The sequence below is a fragment of the Neolamprologus multifasciatus genome, chromosome 15 (genome assembly GCF_963576455.1).
Source record: "Neolamprologus multifasciatus chromosome 15, fNeoMul1.2, whole genome shotgun sequence".
Taxonomy (NCBI): Eukaryota; Metazoa; Chordata; class Actinopteri; order Cichliformes; family Cichlidae; genus Neolamprologus; species Neolamprologus multifasciatus.
In genome coordinates, this window is record NC_140453.1 from 18,369,229 (window position 1) to 18,387,028 (window position 17,800).

Genomic DNA, 17,800 nt, shown 5'->3' on the forward strand with positions numbered 1-17,800 from the left:
AGCTTCTTAGAGCCCCATTCGTTCTGAAACATCTCACCAGCGCCCCCTATGAGCACGGATATACAAAGAGTAGCAGTTCTCTGGTCAATTAGTTCTTTGACAGCAGGCGCGTACCTTGCTCTGGTTTTACCCATGATTGCTAAGCTAACATCAGTAGTTGGTCGTTAATTTTACGCAGGAATCTGGTTCCATGGAGAGTATAAACGCTAAATACGTATCCCAGAAAATCAGCAAAACGAAATGGCGGCCAGTGTCACATTCGGATCTGCAACTGCCAGAAATCTTTGCGACGGGCTCATGGGACAACGAGGTTGGCATGTTGACACTTTTTAAAAAATGGACCTCCCGCCAAACTTCTTTGCAAAATAACGGAATTTTAAGTGTTTTGTTCGTTGGCTGACTTGTAAACGCTGTAACGATCAGAGTACAATTTAAGACATGTAATAAACAACAATGTGACATATCGGCCATCTTTCTCCACATAAATGTAATAGATTAACATTTATTTCCAACAGTGAGGCAGGTATTTTTCCAAATTCACGGAGACTGTAGGATACTTACTGATACGTGCCAGTTATTTGATAGGTATCATATCTATAATGACTAATACGTGTTCAAATTTAACTTAGCCAGCTCAAATGTGTGTGTCTCACAGGACAACAGGATTTCTATTTGGTCCATTGGGAGTAATTTAAGCACTAGTATGGAAGATGGGTTTGAAGGAGACCCGCAGCTTATATGTGAACACAAGCATGATGGAGATGTTCTTGACCTCCAGGTAAGCTACTCACTGCGATGTGTAGCTCATTAGCCAGGTCTAAAAACTGCTGTGGTGTTGTGAATCGTTTTATTTTTTATTTTGCACTCAAATCACTGTTTTAGGCTTTTATTATGATATCTTAGTCTTACTAAAACCACGCTCATGTATATAAAAATACCTTTTTATTTTTGCAGAACATTTAGTCTTATCCTTCGCATTTGTGGGACTAACAACTTCAACAATAAGGCCTGATCCGTTTTCCTTCATGTATTTGCAGTTTTTGGACCAGGACAGAATAGTCACAGCATCATCAACAGGAGCCGTCACCATCTTTCGACACCACCAGAACAGCCAGGTGTTGTATGTGTTTTATGGATGCCTCGTGTTGAGCTTGAGCTTTTGTTCTCCAAACTGAAGAAAGCCAATCCATCCATCATCTTCAAATGATCCAATATTGGATTGCATGTTATTTCAAATGTGTTCTTCTCTACCAGTGCTTTTGAGTTCCTCTTAGTGGATCCTGAGGTACTCCTGGTGCAGGTGGGATACACTTAATGGTCTATTTGTTCATACACACCTTGCTGACTCCAAGCTGGCCATCCATGATCTAATTCTCTTGTATCATTGAGTTGAGATCTGGTGACTTTGGAGACCATTACTCAGCCAGCAGCTTGATCTGTTGATACAAGGAAGGATGGCTCTGTCTGCTTTTGCATTCTTTACACCAAATTCTGACCTGAACTTGTGAATGCTGCAGCTAAAATCGAGACTCATCAAAATAGGTGATGTTTTTCACAGTCCTCTGTTGCCCAGTTTTGTTGAGCCCATGTGTACTGTAGCCTCAGTTTCCTGTCTTCAGCTGACAGTAATTCACTGGATATTTTATCTTTTTAAGACCATACTCTTTAAACCCCAGAGATGGTTGTGCAGGAAAATGCCAGTAGACCAGCGGTTTCTGAAATATTCAAACCAGCCTGTCTGACACCATGACAACTACACCATATTAAAGTAACTTAAATCACCTCTCTTCCCCTTTCTGATAATCAGTTTGAACTTCAGGAAGTCGTCGTGACCATGATTACATGCATGCACTGAGTTGCAGCCATGTGACTGGCAGGTTAAATCTTTTTGTTGTAGCGAGCACTTGAACAGGTGTACCTAACAAAGTGGCCCGCAGGTTTTGGGTCTATCCCAGGGTCCCCTCCCGGTCGTGCGTCCCGCAAAAACCTCCAAAATGATCCTGATCAGATCGACACAAAGCAGCAGTGATTCTACTCTGAGCTTTTATTTTTAAACGAAATATATTTAAACTAAAATATCAGGAAATTAACACTGTTGTATAATTGGTATGTAATGATCTTTAAAGTCAGTCTTGTGCAAAACAGGAATATGTTGTAACGAACCAGAATAGACCAGTAAACTGAACTGGACCTCACTCTTAACCCTTGACTAGAGATAACAAAGTGTAGACTTGCAGTTTATCTTCAGTGGAAGGGAATTTGTCTTGCTCAGCAGTAAAAAGTAGTTTAACTGAACCTTTCTTCTGCGTCTTCACAATAAAAGTATGCAACCAGACATTTGTGTATAAAATACTTAACACAAAGATTCAACCAAGAAACTACAGCGGTACAGCTGTAACTCCTTACATATGGTGACAACCTCCGCCATGTCATCAAACTAAATTATAATAAGTTTTAGTGAAGCCTTATTCAGGAGGGGAATGAGACAGACTGCTCAGTGGGATGCTGTGGAATTCACTTCTTGTTTCAATTCTCTTGCCTACAGACCATTTCGGTGTCTCAGCTCTGGGCGAGAGCACATCGTTATCCCTGTGACAACGCTCCCTGCACCGGCGTCGTGTGCAGCAGTCCAGAGATTGTTACAGTGGGTGAAGATGGCAGGATCGTCGTCTTCAGAGCTGACCAGGAGGGAGTGGTTCGAGTCATCGGTGAGCTCAAGAAGCAGAGTTATTTTTAAGTTGTGTGAAACAAGTTGAAACTAACATCTTTAATGGACTGTTTAACCTTTGATAGAGAATGCCGACAGCAGCACAATCCATGCGGTGACTTATCTGAGGACCACAGAGATTTTGACGGTGAACTCAATCGGTCAGCTCAAACTGTGGGACTTCAGACAGCAAAGCAACTCACCATCACAGATTCTGTCCCTGTAAGAGCTCTAAAAAATGCGTTCTTAAAAGTTTTTTGTTTTCTCCTTCCTGTTTATTTCAATTATAAGCAAGTCTGATGAGTTGGTTTCTGTTCATCCAGGTCAGGGGATCGAGTTCCTTTACACTGCGTGGACAGACATCCGAACCAGCAGCACATCGTAGCCACAGGAGGCCAGGATGGCATGCTCTGTGTGTGGGATGTGAGACAAGGCAACACACCCTTCTCACTGATGGAGGCACATACAGCTGAAAGTAAAGTCGGCTTATTGTGGGAAGATGTATTAAAACTGAAATTTAAAAGATGTTGTGCGTGTAAATAATGGTTTCATACGTATGTCTTTGGTTTTCCTGACAGTGTGGGAGGTCCACTTCCACCCAACCAACCCAGATCACCTGTTCACATGTTCAGAGGATGGCTCGCTGCTGCACTGGGAGACATCCTCCCATTCAGACATGCCTTCCTTCTTACAAGGCAAGTCAGTTTTATGGCATAAATATGATTGTTTTTACACTATTTTCCAACTAATTTAATTTCCTTCAGAATGACTTTTTGAATCACACAGACACATCCATACATGTGCTTTTTTCCTATACCTAAGCACCTTGTCTAATATTTGTGCACACACACACTCCGATTGGTACATCGGGGGCAATTCACGGTTCGGTATCTTGCCCAAGGATACTTCAGCATGCAAACTGGAGTAGCCAGGGACTGAACCACCAACCTTCCAGCTGGTAGACATCCCATTTTGCTTCGTCGTTTATGTACAGAGCAAATAAAAGAGGACCAAGAATAGATCCTTGTGGAACACCTGTAAAAATGGCAAGAGTTACACTTAGCACTGTTCACTGTTTCACACTCAATCAGCCAGGAGTTAACAAGTTGGCCTGTAAATTTCCTTGGGAAACTATTCCTCAATAAAATATAGTATAGTATTAATTCCTCTATGTTCATAATGTAATAAGTGTTTTTGTATTTTTAGGGGGCAGAAACAGCAGCATGGTCTCCCGCAGTGCAATGGCTCCAGCCGGAGGAAAGCAGCCCCTGATCAGTGCCTGGCTAAGTGGAGACTCCAGCAAAGGCCGCCTGGAGACGACTCACATGCTGCCCAGCCAGACGCTGTCTGTCAACAGCCTGGACGTGCTCGGTCCGTGTCTCGTGTGCGGCACTGATGGAGAGGCTATTTTTGTCAACAGACAGGTCCCGGTTTAAAAGCGATGTTAGTGCCTCAGAGTGGATGTGGATTAGAGCTGGGCGATATATCGAGTTTTTAAAAAATATCGATATATTTTTATACGAGATATAAGATGTGACAATATCCTTTATATCGATATAGTCTATGTTACGTTATAACTATACTTGTGGAGCCGCAAGTTTGCCTCTCTTTCGTCCACTTTTGTCTTTACGCAACATTACTCGGCCTCGCCCCTCCTTCACTGAACACAACTCCCCCTCCTCCCCCATCGCTTCACCTGCAGGAAGCGACAAGATGGACACGGCAAATCTCCGTTAACGAGTTACTGCGCATCGCCCCGTGCGTGGGGCTGGACGCTGTCAACGTGTTAGCTAGCTAACAACGCTGACGAGCTAACCACGCTAACGCCATGCAGCCCAGAGGCGCTGCACAGCCTAAAATCCTTTCATTTTCTCAAAAGTTGACAGCGCGCCTTATGTATGAATTCTGGTTGTGCTTGATGGCCGCGAAGCGATTTTATGTGGTACACAGCGCTCAGCAATCTGTCAAAAAATGTTTTAGTACGACTTTGGTAAGCTACGGTGCAGCACCGGTTGATGGATTGTCAGAGCATTACGGCTACCGAGGAGCCTCGCGGAGTGATACGTACTGTGCTTCAACGTAATATTACCCTACTGTGTATAAGGACCATAAATGGCACCTGTTAAGAGACGTGGTTATGAAGAGGATTTCAAACTCAATGCTGTCAGTCACACAGTAGAAGTTGGGAACAGAGCAGCTGTGAAATCTGTCTTTGTTACTATGCTCTGCGTCTTTTAGTTTACATTTTGACTGCACAATTGTGAGCTTTTTGTTATGCACAAAAACAACATTGTTTTCTTTTATTTATGGAGCATTATTATTTAATAAATGCTCATAATTTATTTTTGAGTAAATTTTATATACATCTATGCTCTATGTTAATAAAAGTGCCTGTGTGACATCTGGGACACAGCTTTGACTAAGAACTCTCTTTTTGTTCTTACTTTATGGCTTAAAAAAAAATATCGAGATATATATCTTATATCGCCGTCCAAGTAAAATATATCGAGATATGAATTTTGGGTCATATCGCCCAGCCCTAATGTGGATGAAGATGTTTATTTGGTGTCAGCTTGAGGGTCATACAGGAGGTGTAAAATACTGGACTGTTAGCTTTATTTGTTTATTTGTCTTTTTCATCACGGGCAGAATAGTTCAACCCAACAATGTTTTTTGTACAGATGACGTTTAATACAGTTATAAAATAAAAATACTTAATAGAAATGTCTCAAGACTCATTTGAGCTGTTTTCTCTCTTTTCCATTTATTAATAAATACAGAAATTGTAAGTTAATCACTCATCTTTTCATTACCTTCTTAGAAGATCAACTTCAGCTCTATCTCAGCATCTAGATTACTGTTTTCCCAGGGCTATTTCCAGGCCTGCTTTAAAAGTTAAAGTTCCTACTCAAATATGTATTTAAAATTTATGAAAATATAGTTAAGTCCAAAATGTATGCCCTCCTTCACATCTTCCAAAGGTGTCCAGTGGACTCGGTTGTCCTGGCTCACTATATTTAACACTCCTAAATTAAGGGTAACTAAAACTATTTTTACATGGCTCCAAAATTTCTTTGCAGAATGTTGTGTGTGTATTGTAATGGGTTTTCAAGCCATCTTAAATCTTTCCCATGTCAAGTACCCCTGTGCTAAAATAAAAGGAAAACTCAAACGAATACCCAAGCCAAGAAAAACGTACTAAACCTAAAAGAAACAAACAAAAAGCAAAATCGATAAATAATTACTTAGTTATAATAAATAAATATATAATGCCATTATATTTGGAGTGATTATCTCAGAATTTCGAGTTGCGTATCTAAAAATTTTAACCTATTGATAAGTATCGAAATTTGGCGTCAGTAATCAATAAGTCAAGTTATTAAATCTAGATTTCAAGATAATAACGCGAAATTGTGACTTACAGGCTTTTTTCTTCAGTGGTTTAAACGAGCTTCCATATACTGGGAAATTAAACTCAGTTGAAGAAAACAAAGCTCTTTTACATTAACGGAACTTTATTTTGGAAAACGGAAGTATTCTTCGTTAGCTTTATTTATAGCTTGGAGCTGTTGTACTTATCATTCAGACATCCCAGGAATCCTACACGACTACCCAGCACGACACAACAAAGACGTTTTGAGTTAAAACTGCGTCCTTGTCACCGAGGAACGTCAAGCAATAGTCTTTACCCATTTAAAGAAGGAAATTGTGGCGGAAAAACGGCAGCTGAGAGTTCTGGTAAGTTGTCTAACTGTTGTTAGTTGTGCTTCGAGCTAACAGGCTAGTTCGCATCCTGTTGTTGAATTAGCCTAGAAGCAAATGGATGCCTTTAGCACACAGGCCGCGGAGGCACTGCTGAGCCGCTGGATTTAACGCAGAGAAAACTTACGATGGCTGAAACTTACGGATCGTTAGGTAGTTGTGATTTTAATGGCGAATTTGTCGGATGTATTTGGCATTTTATGCTAGTACCTGACGCAGGATCGTTCGCGTTAGAGCAGCACTCTGTTAGCGAACAGTGCTAACCGCGCTAGCAAGTGGGTGAGTTATTGATTTATAATGGAAAACGGTTTCGTCTGAAGGTTTAAGTTTTATACACCATAGTTTAGCTTGTAAATGAAATAAGAAGCAACGAGATCCAGTTCTGTTTTAGCTATTGGCTACTACTAATTCCCATATTTTGTTTATCTGTAAAGTACTACACGCACATTCTCAAGAATAACATCCACTCTATATTTTTCCAGCTGCAGCATGCAGATGTGAGCTCAGACATCAAAGATCCTGTGCTATCACTTCAACTCTGGACTGGTGAAATCCTCTTCATACCTCTTCATCGTCATCCTACATGCTCGTACATGAAAAGAGGGGAGAAACCCGAAGGATACCGGCAGAGGAGACCCAAAACGTTTCCCGTCACGAACTACAGTGGCAACAGCCAACAGATGCTGCAGGAAATACGGAACAGCCTGCGCAACCTGTCGAAACCGTCAGACCCACCTAAAGTGGACGCTGGTGCACAAGGGAAGATGCTCCAAGAGGATTCAAGGCAACTGGGGCGCAGCAACAACCCCAAAAACCCTCACCACAAAACCTTACAGGAGATCCGCGAGGCCCTCATGCCTTTTAAAAATGAGCCCAACACTTCAGGCTTGCAGCGAGAACCCCGTTTTGCAGGGGTCGAGGAGGTGAGGAATGTTTTTAGATATCGTTAGGGGTTGTTTTGAATGATTGTGGAGGTATGGCGTTCTGTGCATGTCTCTGTAATTGAGGGTAATCGCTGGGAACAGATTGTTTTGAGTGGAATTATTTAGAAAATGAGAGGCATGCAAAGTGGAATTACAAGCTTGTACAGTTCAGAGTAAAGAATTTGTTTCTCGGTTGGCATTTACAACTTGTTTTGAGTAAGTGCGTGCAATCCAGGTATGAATTTGGTATGTAGTGCTTTAGTCAAAAAATGTCATAGTTAATGTAAATTTGTTAATTTAAACTACAATTTTGGCTTTCACAGGCCATGAAAATAAGTTAACTGACATAAAACTATTATTTGTGATGTCAATATTAACTGAAGCACCTGTGATTATGATTTTTGCCATAATTAATAAGCCCTCCAGTTAAACAGGTTGTGTGACCGGTTCTGTTTGTCTGCTTCTTGTTTTTGTGTTAGTAGGATTACTCAAAGTTAAGGACAGGTGCCTGAAAATGCTGCCAGTTGTGTGACTTGGCACAAGTTAGAAATGAAGAACCTTTTTTTTTTTTTTTTTTTTTCTCATGGTAGTCATTCCATTTCCACAACTTACTCTGGAAATGCTCTAGATGCACATCCAATACTGTATGTCACCATGTTCTCTTTCCAACTACTCCCAGTCTGTGGTTTTACTTCCACCTCATTATCAGTCAAAACAAGTCTTTGCTCTTATGTTTTTTTTTGGGGTTTTTTTTTGCCTTTGTTCTTGTCTCTGTAGTATCAGTACAGGAGAATTTTCTGTGTTTGTTTATATGTTTATATTCAACTGTTGGACAGAACAAAACAGTGAATTAAAGATGTCACTGTAGGCCAATTTGTGTCTTATTCCTCTTTAATTGCTCAGTTCTAAATTTTTTGTGTTCAATTTCTTTTTCCCTCTTAAGCCAAGCATCAGTCACGGTGTAGGGCCGGCTACAGACTACATGGGTAAGGTTGTTTCCAATCCCAGCTCTGCAGGACTCAAACCCCCAGGTATGTCAGTCCTCTGGGATTAACTGTTGCTTCTCCTGTTTTATCATCCATCCAGCCTCAGTATTGTTTGAGGGATTTGGGACATTTTCTTTAAGAAATAACTGTGCTGTTGACACACAGCATGAGTCACTGTATCACTGAATGGAAAAGGTTGACTGGAAGGCTTTTGGTTTTTATTCTGAGTGGTGGTTGTGACACATTTTAAGGATGAAAATATTGTCTTTGTTTAATAACCTAAGCAGTTTATAGGGCGTCTGTATTGCCTAGTTATTACAAAAAGCAAACCCTAAAAGTTCTCCTTTATGCAAGTTACAAGTCTTTATCCACCATGCCCTGGAGTAAAGGATTGCGTGTGAGTCACTGACAAATGTTTAATACAAATCCTTTATAAAACTTGTGTCAAAAGGATTCCCAGGTTCATTCACACAGTTGTGAAATTGAGGGCATTTTGAAGGTGTGACCCATCAATTGAAAGGGGACATAAGAGTTCATTGAGGGAGAAAGGCAGCACGCAGTTAAGCAAGGTAAAGAGCCACTTGAAAGTCAACCATCCACTCTGAGAATCTGAGGCAGCAGAATAATTTGTTGAGATTGTTAAAGTATCTGGTTAGGTGACTGAGGCAAGGTTCAGATGCCTCAAATGGGCTGAGAGAAGTGGCTTTTCCTGACGGTATGATCAAAAAAAGGACTGATGGCATGTCTGACAACACAGAAGCAGTATAGATATTACCGGTAGTATATGTGTGCATTAAAATTTTGCCTTTTGAACTGAGAAGATGAGTTTTACACAGTTGCTCTTATGAAAGTTCAGTGTTAGATGGCCTTTTTGTTTTGAATTATTTAGGCTATGAGATCCTGAAAGTAATTTCATGTTTTCAGTCATCCTTTCTTTTTTTTTTTCTTCCTTCAGCTTGACTTTAACTTTAGTGTGTGTCTGTCTGTAGAGTCTTCTCACATTCAGCCGGCTGTCCTGAGGAGGTCGAGCTGGAAGGGCTCTAAGGAAGGAATGATGTACCGATCCGACAGCCCTGGACCGCCTCCTGTCTTCCCACAGGGCCACCCTACAAACAACCAGAGGGTCACACCTCCACCAAACCGCGGTGGCATGCCTTGTGCGTCATCCTGGGACAGCAACCCATCAACAAAGCGGTACTCTGGAAACATGGATTACCTTGTGCCACGCATTTCTCCAGTACCCCAGGGGCCGTGGCCTGATGGGTACAGCGCAGCACCTCAGAATCAACGTGGGATCAGCCCAGTGCCCATGGTCCACCAGCCCATCATAATGCCAAGCTCTGGGGGTAATAAGTTCACCTTTCCCCCTAGCTGGACTCAGAGTGGCTCCTCTCAGCCAGACTACATGACAGGGGGCAGCAGACATCCCCCTCCTCCATACCCGGTCAACCAGAGTAGCCGGCACAGTCCCACTGACCAGCAGACAGGAGGACCTGCATCCTCGCCTTCTTACCACAATGGAGGGAATATCCCTCAGTCCATGATGGTTCCCAACCGGAAAAGCCACAACCTTGAGTTGTACTTTTCTGGTCTTCCTCAGTCCTGGTCCAGCCAGCCCCAACCTTCCTCCGGCAACGGCAGCAACCAGGACCGCTCTCCGTCATGGCAACATAACATGCCAGTCCGCTCCAATTCTTTCAACAGCCACCAGCTGAACAGCCGATCTACTCACCCGACCAGCTCACAGCCCTCTGCCACCACAGTCACTGCCATCATACCGACTCCCATTCTTCTGCCGGTGAAAAGCACCCGCGTTCAGAAAGCCGAACTGCACACTGCTGTCGCTCCAACACATCCTCCATGGAAACCGCACGTTGCACCACCACCTGCTGCGCCTGCCTACCTAGAACCCGCAGGTACAGTCCCGCAGGTCGTATCTGAAGCACCTGACTATCACGGACCTCCTCCCCCTTACCCTAAGCACCTCCTCCAACAGCAGGCTGCACCCAGCCCACCAGGGTATGACACAGGGGCCAACAGGCTCAGTGCAGGCAGAGAGGATCCTGCTGATGAGGAGAGCAGCGGCCGGGGGGACGGCTCGAGGGAAAAACCATCAGAAAGCCCAGAGGGTGGAGCAGCAAGAGAGGAGGACAGGAAGCAAATCACAACATCGCCTGTCCCGGTCCGACGCAACAAGAAAGACGAAGAGCGGAGAGGGGAGTCGGGAAGAGTCAATTTGTATTCCCCACAGGCCTTCAAGTTCTTCATGGAGCAACACATAGAGAACATCCTGAAGAACCACCAGCAGCGGATTCACAGAAGGAAGCAACTGGAAAATGAGATGCAAAGGGTGAGAACATCAGTGGAAGCATTTTCAGAACAGTTGCTGCTCAATTCTTCCATCTTTTTACTATTTTCCTACCTTTTATTTCTTCTTGTCCTCCTGTGACTTTGTCTCTGATCTTTTTCATGCAGTTCTGTTTTTTCTCAGCTGTTCTTTCTTCTTCTTTTTTTCCCCTCCTCGCTGTCACTAACAGCTGATCTAAAAGGTAACGGTATCTCTGCTGGCATGTGACATTATTGGGAATCTGGTATTTGTGTTTTGAATGTGTCTTCTGATGAAAGCATGATGGCCTCCTATAGCTGAATAAAATGCATGCTATCCCATAGCCTTCACTTTACTGCTTGTGAATTTCTGCTTTGGAATAAAATGATTAACTCTGGTAATCACCACAATTGCATTTTGATATGTTGCACTGGTTTTCTTCATTTTCTTTTGTCCCCTTTCCCTTGATGCTTACAGTTTTTCGTAGTTTATTTATTTTATATTCATTCATTGTATATAACTATTCCTTTTGCCATGTGTTCAGGTGGGTTTGTCTTCAGAGGCCCAGGAGCAGATGCGTATGATGCTCTGTCAAAAGGAATCTAACTACATTCGGTTAAAACGAGCTAAGATGGACAAGTGCATGTTCAAACGGATCAAGACCCTCGGCATCGGCGCCTTCGGCGAGGTCTGCTTGGCCAGAAAAGAGGACACGGGAGCACTGTACGCCATGAAGACTCTCCGCAAGAAGGACGTGCTCCTGAGAAACCAGGTGGCTCACGTCAAGGCTGAGAGGGACATTCTGGCGGAGGCTGACAATGAGTGGGTAGTGCGTCTCTACTACTCTTTCCAAGATAAGGACAACCTGTACTTCGTTATGGAGTACATCCCCGGAGGGGACATGATGAGCCTTCTCATCAGACTCGGCATCTTTAAAGAAGAGCTGGCTCAGTTTTACATCGCAGAGCTCACCTGCGCTGTGGAGAGCGTCCACAAGATGGGCTTCATCCACCGAGACATCAAGCCTGACAACATCCTCATAGACAGAGACGGTCACATAAAGCTGACAGACTTCGGTCTTTGTACTGGTTTCCGCTGGACCCACGACTCGAAATATTACCAGAGCGGTGAGAGTTTATTTTAATTTTACATGCTTATAGTAGACATGTTAGACTTTTTAAATGTCATGCCACATACATACTGCTATAGTGATATAGTCATTTCATATAATGCCCCAATGTATTTAAGTAAATTTTTACTTGTATAACAAGTTTCAAGACAAACATCACAAAGTGCTTCACAAAGAAATACCAAGGCATTTGAAACAAAACAGACAAAAAATTAACCAAGTACATATGTACAAGTAACCCTGTTAAACCAGGGGTGGGGAAAGCTTCAAGTGCCCGTGTCCTGCAGGTTTTAGATGTGTCCTTGAACACAGCTGATTTAAATGGCTAAATTACCTCGACATTTCTTGAAGTTTTCCAGAGGCCTGGTAATGAGCTAATCATTTGATTCAGGTGTGTTGACCCAGGGTGAGATCTAAAACCTGCAGGGAGTTCCCCCACCCGTGTCTTAAACTAAGCTCTCAGACCATCATTTAAAAGAAAGGGGAAAACCAGAAAATTCTGAATAGCATCTTTCAGCTTTCTTTTAATGATTGTCATCAAAATCTTTGTTCTGTTCAGAGCCTAAAACAATCTGACCTGCTGACATATAGAAAGTAGAAAAATCACTGTGTTCACATGCCCTCTCTTCAGGGGACCACGTGAGGCAGGACAGCATGGACTTCAGTAAGGAATGGGAGGATCCAGCCAACTGCCGCTGTACAGACCGCCTGAAGCCTCTGGAAAGGAGAAAGGCCCGGCAGCACCAGCGTTGTCTGGCCCATTCACTCGTGGGGACACCCAACTATATTGCACCAGAAGTGCTGCTTCGAACAGGTAGAGTGCAGCATCCAGGCAACATTTTTTGATTTAATGTTGTTGTTTTGTTTTTTTTTTTGTTTGTGTGTTTTTTTTTTGGTTTTTTTTTTGAAGGCTTCTATTATTGTTGGCTACATATAACTGTATTAGTGATGACATATAGGGTGTTGTCGTCACTGAAGTTTGTGATTTTGATGACTCCAGAAGGAAGTTTCCTAGGATTTTGAAATTGATACCATAAGCATTTCTACTAATAATCTCAGCTCACTTCAAATCAGTGACCCAGACCACAGGGTTAGAGGTCAGAGGTCAAGTTTTCTGAAAATGAATGCAATAACTTGAGAACAAGCCGATGTAGGACTTTTGAAATTCACACCATGGGTGCATCTGCCAGGAGGCCGAGGGGTACCAATGGTCTCACTTCCAGCTGCTGTTTGAGCAAAGTGGAGTCTCATCGTGAGTGTTTTTGTGGGGGTTTTTTTTGTGCCTCTGCCGTCTCTTTGTCGAGCTATCTGATCATCTTTTCTCTCTCATGAATTCATGCGCTGTTCTGTGTATTAGCTCTCACTGTAACAGAGTCGCTGGAAATAAATACTTGCATGACAGGTGAGAACAAATGTATATTTTATCATCCTGTCTGTGACAATAAGGCCTACCGCACCCTTTGATGCTATGTGTATTTATACACAACTTTACAGAATGAATTACGATTCATTCTGTAAGTTTAACCTGTTTTAGTCTGCAGATTATTATTTAACAGCTGATCAGTGATTAAACCACAGAGCTAAAAAAAGGGGGGGTGTGCTGCCTTTGAATAGCCATCAGTCTAAAAGAGTTAATTGAGTTACAAAAAGAAAAGTTGCTTTACAGGATAGAAATAAACCGTATTTTAGCTCCCCCCACCCTCTTTTATATTACACATTGAGTAGAATAAAAGTGTCTCTCAAAAAAAATCGTGTGTGTGGGGGGGGGGGGGTTGTGTGTGTGTGTGTGGGGGGGGGGGGGGGGGGTGGAAATAAAAGCTGTATTTCAGATCTGAATCCTCCCCAAACTGTTGTTTTCCTTTAATCTTCTTCAGGATACACCCAGCTCTGTGATTGGTGGAGTGTAGGAGTGATCTTGTATGAAATGGTCGTTGGACAGCCTCCTTTCTTAGCAACCACACCCCTGGAGACGCAGCTAAAGGTATGCGAGGCAGTTGCAGTGAAATGCTAAGCATCCACACAGGTCATTGTTTGCTTTATGTTGTTTTTCAATTTTGGAACTAGGTGATAAACTGGAAGAGCACGCTGCACATTCCCCCGCAGGCCAAGCTCAGCGCAGAGGCATCGGATCTCATCGTTAAACTGTGCCGCGGCCCTGAGGACCGCCTCGGTAAGAACGGCGCGGATGAAATCAAAGCCCATCCTTTCTTCAAAAGCATCGATTTCTCCAGCGACCTCAGACAGCAGGTGGCACCATACATCCCCACCATCGCCCACTCCACGGACACCTCCAACTTCGATCCCGTGGACCCAGATAAAATGTGGAGCAGCGACGGCGATGACGAGGACAGCCATAATGACACACTAAACTGTTGGTTCCGCAACGGAAAGCACCCCGAGCACGCCTTCTACGAGTTTACCTTCCGGCGCTTCTTTGACGACAACGGCCATCCGTACAGCTGCCCCAAACCCATCGAGTACGAGGGATACGAGGACGAGGCCGACTCGGAGGGCGCCGCACAGGAGGGCGCCAGCTCCTCGGCGTTACAGGGACGAGACCTGGTCTACGTGTAGCACTCGAGGCCCGCTGACACGCTTGTACATAATGAGTAGACGCAAGGGGTTTTCAGTGGCATCACATTTGAAACATAGGAAGTATGTTTGTTTGGTCACATTAACAGACTGTTTATTTTAAAAGCGAACAACAAAACCACAGTCGCAGCCTAAAGGAACAATTCGACACTTTAGGAAATGTCATTCTTTGATTTCTTACCACGAGTTAGAGGATGACAAACAGAGGGCTACATAGGAAGCTGGCCATCATTCGGTTAGCTGAGCTTAAACTCTAAAAACAGCTCTGTCCAAACTTAAAACCTGCCTGTCAGCACCACTGAGGCTCAGGATTAACACACTGCACCCTGGTTACCTGAGGGAGGTTCTTGCTAGAGACACAACTTTATTTATAAAGCACTGCTACACTACAACCTACATGCACACAGTGCGCTCTCTCTTGATCTCTCTCTCTACACACACACTTTAAGATGCACGCAGTAAACGGTCTGTGTCATGTCTTGTTGTGTTCACGTATAGCACGGGCTACTTCGGTGTATTTGCACCGGTTATGGCCACAAGCAGGAATGCACCTCAGAGTACTGATGGACATCCACACACAAAGAGAATAGCTGCGAGGTATCTGTCAATAGAGCTTACATGGTCAGATACCATTAATTGAATTGAGGGAGGTGGTAAATGCACTAACCAGGTAACCAGGGACAAAAAATTAAAACCAGTCAGGTGTTGATACAATGCTTTTCTGTTTGGACGTTACTTTGACACATGTTCACCAGATGGTGTTAATGTTGTGGCTGATTGATGTAGGTTCTTGTCATATTTGGGATGCCACTCAGTTGGAAAAAAGAAGACAGTGACTTGAGTCTAAGGCTTTGTTAGATCCTAACCTAGCAACAGCTGCTTGTTTTGTAACTGGTGAAAAGAAAATTCAATAAAATGAAAAGTTAGAAAGCTTTTTTTAAGTTTAAAGTGCCCCATTTTAGCTTTAGTTGACATTAGCCAGACTTCTCTTTTTTTTTTTTTTTTTTTTAAATGCACTGCAGCTCAATTTTCAGGTGCACAAATGTGACTAATGCCATCATTAAACATCCACACCCGACGTCATCGATGTTACAGAGTAAAGATCTGTAAAATCACCTCCAATACTATTTTAAATACTCTCAAATTAAGGCTGAGAATCTGCACTTTGAATGTTTTCCTAACCCATTAAAGTAATAACTACATATCTGCCCTGAACTGTAACCCAGTGGGTTTCAGAGGTGCTGGTAGGTGGATTTTTGTCAGAGCTGGGCCAGCTACTCCAGTATAATTCTCCTTCTCCTGGCATGTTTTCCAGAAATGCATCCGTTTTTAAAGTGTGACATATGCCACATAAATCTCATAAGAGGAATGGAAAGCAGGAAGAAGAGGAAAATAAAACAAAATCGGGGCGCTCTCTCCCTTTTTAAAGCATTAATTTATTTAATAAGTTGTAACATGTGATGTTAGTATAGATGCTGTTTGTGCGGGAGTTTTATTCATTGGTTAAAAAAAATAATACATTTTAATTTATATTTTAATGTTTGCAGTGGGGAATTTAGTGTTATGACTCTTAGAAATGTTGCAGGGAGAAATATTGCTCTAATTAATTATTGCTGTGCCTTTTTATTTTTGGTTAAATATAAAGGGGGTTAATAATCAAACAGGCATATAATAAGTAGCAGATGATTGAACTACAGTAGATTTTTGTTTTATTTTTCTAATTTATATCTAAAATGTATTTATAAATTATGTTGTATACAGTTGATGTAAATATTTTTTTCCTCTCCCTCCCACCCCCGCCCTCTGGGCATGTCCTCGTTGGGGTCCACTGCTGCTTTTTTTTTTTTTTTTTTTCTTCCTTTTTGTTATCCATAAACTTTATTTTAATGTCACTCACATTGGTCAACCAAAGCACTAAATATGTAGATTTTCGTTTTTTGTATAACTCACTTTTAAGGAAAAAATCACACCACTAAGAAAAGTCAGGGTTTCTGTTTTGTTTTTTTGTTTTTTAAAGCCGGAAATGCACTTGGTCATCTTTTGGTGAGTTTTTGTTCGACTCTTCATCACATATCAGTTCCTTTTTTCTTTTTTGTGCTTTTCTCTCACTGCGTGTAGGAAAGATCTCTGAATGTAGTTATCATGGACTTACTGGTGACCACTGTTATTCTGCACTGGTTTTGTTTTCTTTTATGAGAGAATTTTATTTTTCTGTAAATTTGTTGCGCTGGGAAATTTAAGAACAGTGGAAACCGGGATGAATAAAGAATGTAAAGAACAAAACATGTTTTACAAGCACACAAAGCGTGATGTATTGTTATCGCCATCAAGTAGAGGAAGATTTAAATTCCTTCTTCTCATATGAATCGGCCAGAAAGGGCAGACTTTCATGATTGCCAAGCGACAAAACATATTCAGCTAATGGAAAAAATAAGAAATTGTTGCATTGTTTGACTCCCCTATATTAAAGTTACACTGCTACTAAAGGCAGCACCCATGTGTTATTCCTAACCTTGTAGATGTTAATCCTGATAGGCTTAGAAAACTGCAGCATTGTGACTGAGTTTACAGATACAGAATTATCAAAGCAAGGCACTAATCAGATCTTCAGTGATTTGCTAAAGAGATTTCAGCCATGCTAACAGGTTTGTAAGAGAAGCTCCTCAGGCATGCTCAAACGGCTCTGTTATCCTTTAAATCTAAAAAATGTATAAAAATGTTTTCATTTTTCATAAATAGTTCTACTGTATAATTTAGAATTCAGCACTGTGGAAAAATATATTTAAATATTAAAACATTTGACTTCTCTCAAGATGAACAGAAGTTGAAATCACCTGAAGCAACTTTCTGCTCAAATATGTTTTTATGGTTTTTTTTGCTGTCCCAAAAGAAAGAAAAGTGTACATAGATGTTTTCATCCCAGTGGCGACCCTACCTGAGAGCTTTCAAAAATAAATTTTTAAAAAAGGACAGTTTTCTGACTTTGCAACCCTGAATTTGTTGAAGTTCGTATTTGTTGCCATCAGAGGGCGCTTAACTGAGTTTAACAGAGAAGTGACTAAACAAAATGCAGCAGTAAGTCAGTTACTGTATGCATGTGTGTATGGGAACATATGCTAAAAACAAATGCTATGTGAAGTAAAATAATAAAATTTATACATTTTTGGCTGAAATCTAACATTTTTAGGTTTATTTTATTCTGCATTTTCTGCACTACAGTATAATGTGAAAATAAAACTCCAGTGAAGAATTGTCCCCATAAAATAGGACAACTAAATTTTTTAAAATATAAGATCACATCACTTGGCTCATCTTACAGTGGATACCTCATACTCATACCCAACCTAAAACAGTGCAGTTATTTTTAAGTGTATT

The 17,800-nt window shown here is 41.9% G+C and overlaps 2 protein-coding genes across 4 annotated transcripts; both read left to right on the top strand.

Moving 5' to 3' along the window:
• Positions 1–79: 79 nt before the first annotated feature.
• nup43 (nucleoporin 43) lies at positions 80–4,173 on the top strand. The gene is made up of 8 exons (XM_085132459.1): positions 80–310; positions 656–778; positions 1,038–1,115; positions 2,546–2,708; positions 2,794–2,929; positions 3,031–3,182; positions 3,286–3,402; positions 3,914–4,173. Exons 1-8 carry the CDS (start codon positions 191–193, stop codon positions 4,141–4,143), a joined length of 1,119 nt encoding a protein of 372 aa, XP_084988585.1. The 5' UTR covers positions 80–190; the 3' UTR covers positions 4,144–4,173.
• Positions 4,174–6,158: 1,985 nt separating this feature from the next.
• On the top strand, positions 6,159–17,527 carry lats1 (large tumor suppressor kinase 1). Of its 3 annotated transcripts, XR_014869285.1 has the most exons (9): positions 6,159–6,445; positions 6,952–7,392; positions 8,336–8,423; positions 9,368–10,740; positions 11,249–11,831; positions 12,465–12,647; positions 13,708–13,814; positions 13,898–16,711; positions 16,809–17,527. XR_014869285.1 is itself a non-coding variant. In XM_085132426.1 (8 exons), the coding sequence occupies exons 2-8, from the start codon at positions 7,063–7,065 to the stop codon at positions 14,405–14,407; spliced, it is 3,174 nt and encodes a 1,057-aa protein (XP_084988552.1). In that variant the 5' UTR covers positions 6,159–6,445; positions 6,952–7,062; the 3' UTR covers positions 14,408–17,527. The 3 variants fall into 3 exon arrangements, 2 of the variants coding, with proteins under 2 accessions (XP_084988552.1, XP_084988553.1); XM_085132426.1 differs by having other exon boundaries at positions 13,898–17,527; XM_085132427.1 differs by having other exon boundaries at positions 6,168–6,445; positions 9,368–10,728; positions 13,898–17,527.
• Positions 17,528–17,800: the final 273 nt, after the last annotated feature.

Coding starts and splice junctions, on each gene's coding strand:
- nup43 (XM_085132459.1), top strand. CDS start 191: ATGGAGAGTATAAACGCTAAATACGTATCCCAGAAAATCAGCAAAACG. Junction 2,709..2,793: donor GGGAGTGGTTCGAGTCATCG/GTGAGCTCAAGA, acceptor AACCTTTGATAG/AGAATGCCGACAGCAGCACA. Junction 2,930..3,030: donor CCATCACAGATTCTGTCCCT/GTAAGAGCTCTA, acceptor CTGTTCATCCAG/GTCAGGGGATCGAGTTCCTT.
- lats1 (XM_085132426.1), top strand. CDS start 7,063: ATGAAAAGAGGGGAGAAACCCGAAGGATACCGGCAGAGGAGACCCAAA. Junction 10,741..11,248: donor TGCAAAGGGTGAGAACATCA/GTGGAAGCATTT, acceptor CCATGTGTTCAG/GTGGGTTTGTCTTCAGAGGC. Junction 11,832..12,464: donor CTCGAAATATTACCAGAGCG/GTGAGAGTTTAT, acceptor CCCTCTCTTCAG/GGGACCACGTGAGGCAGGAC.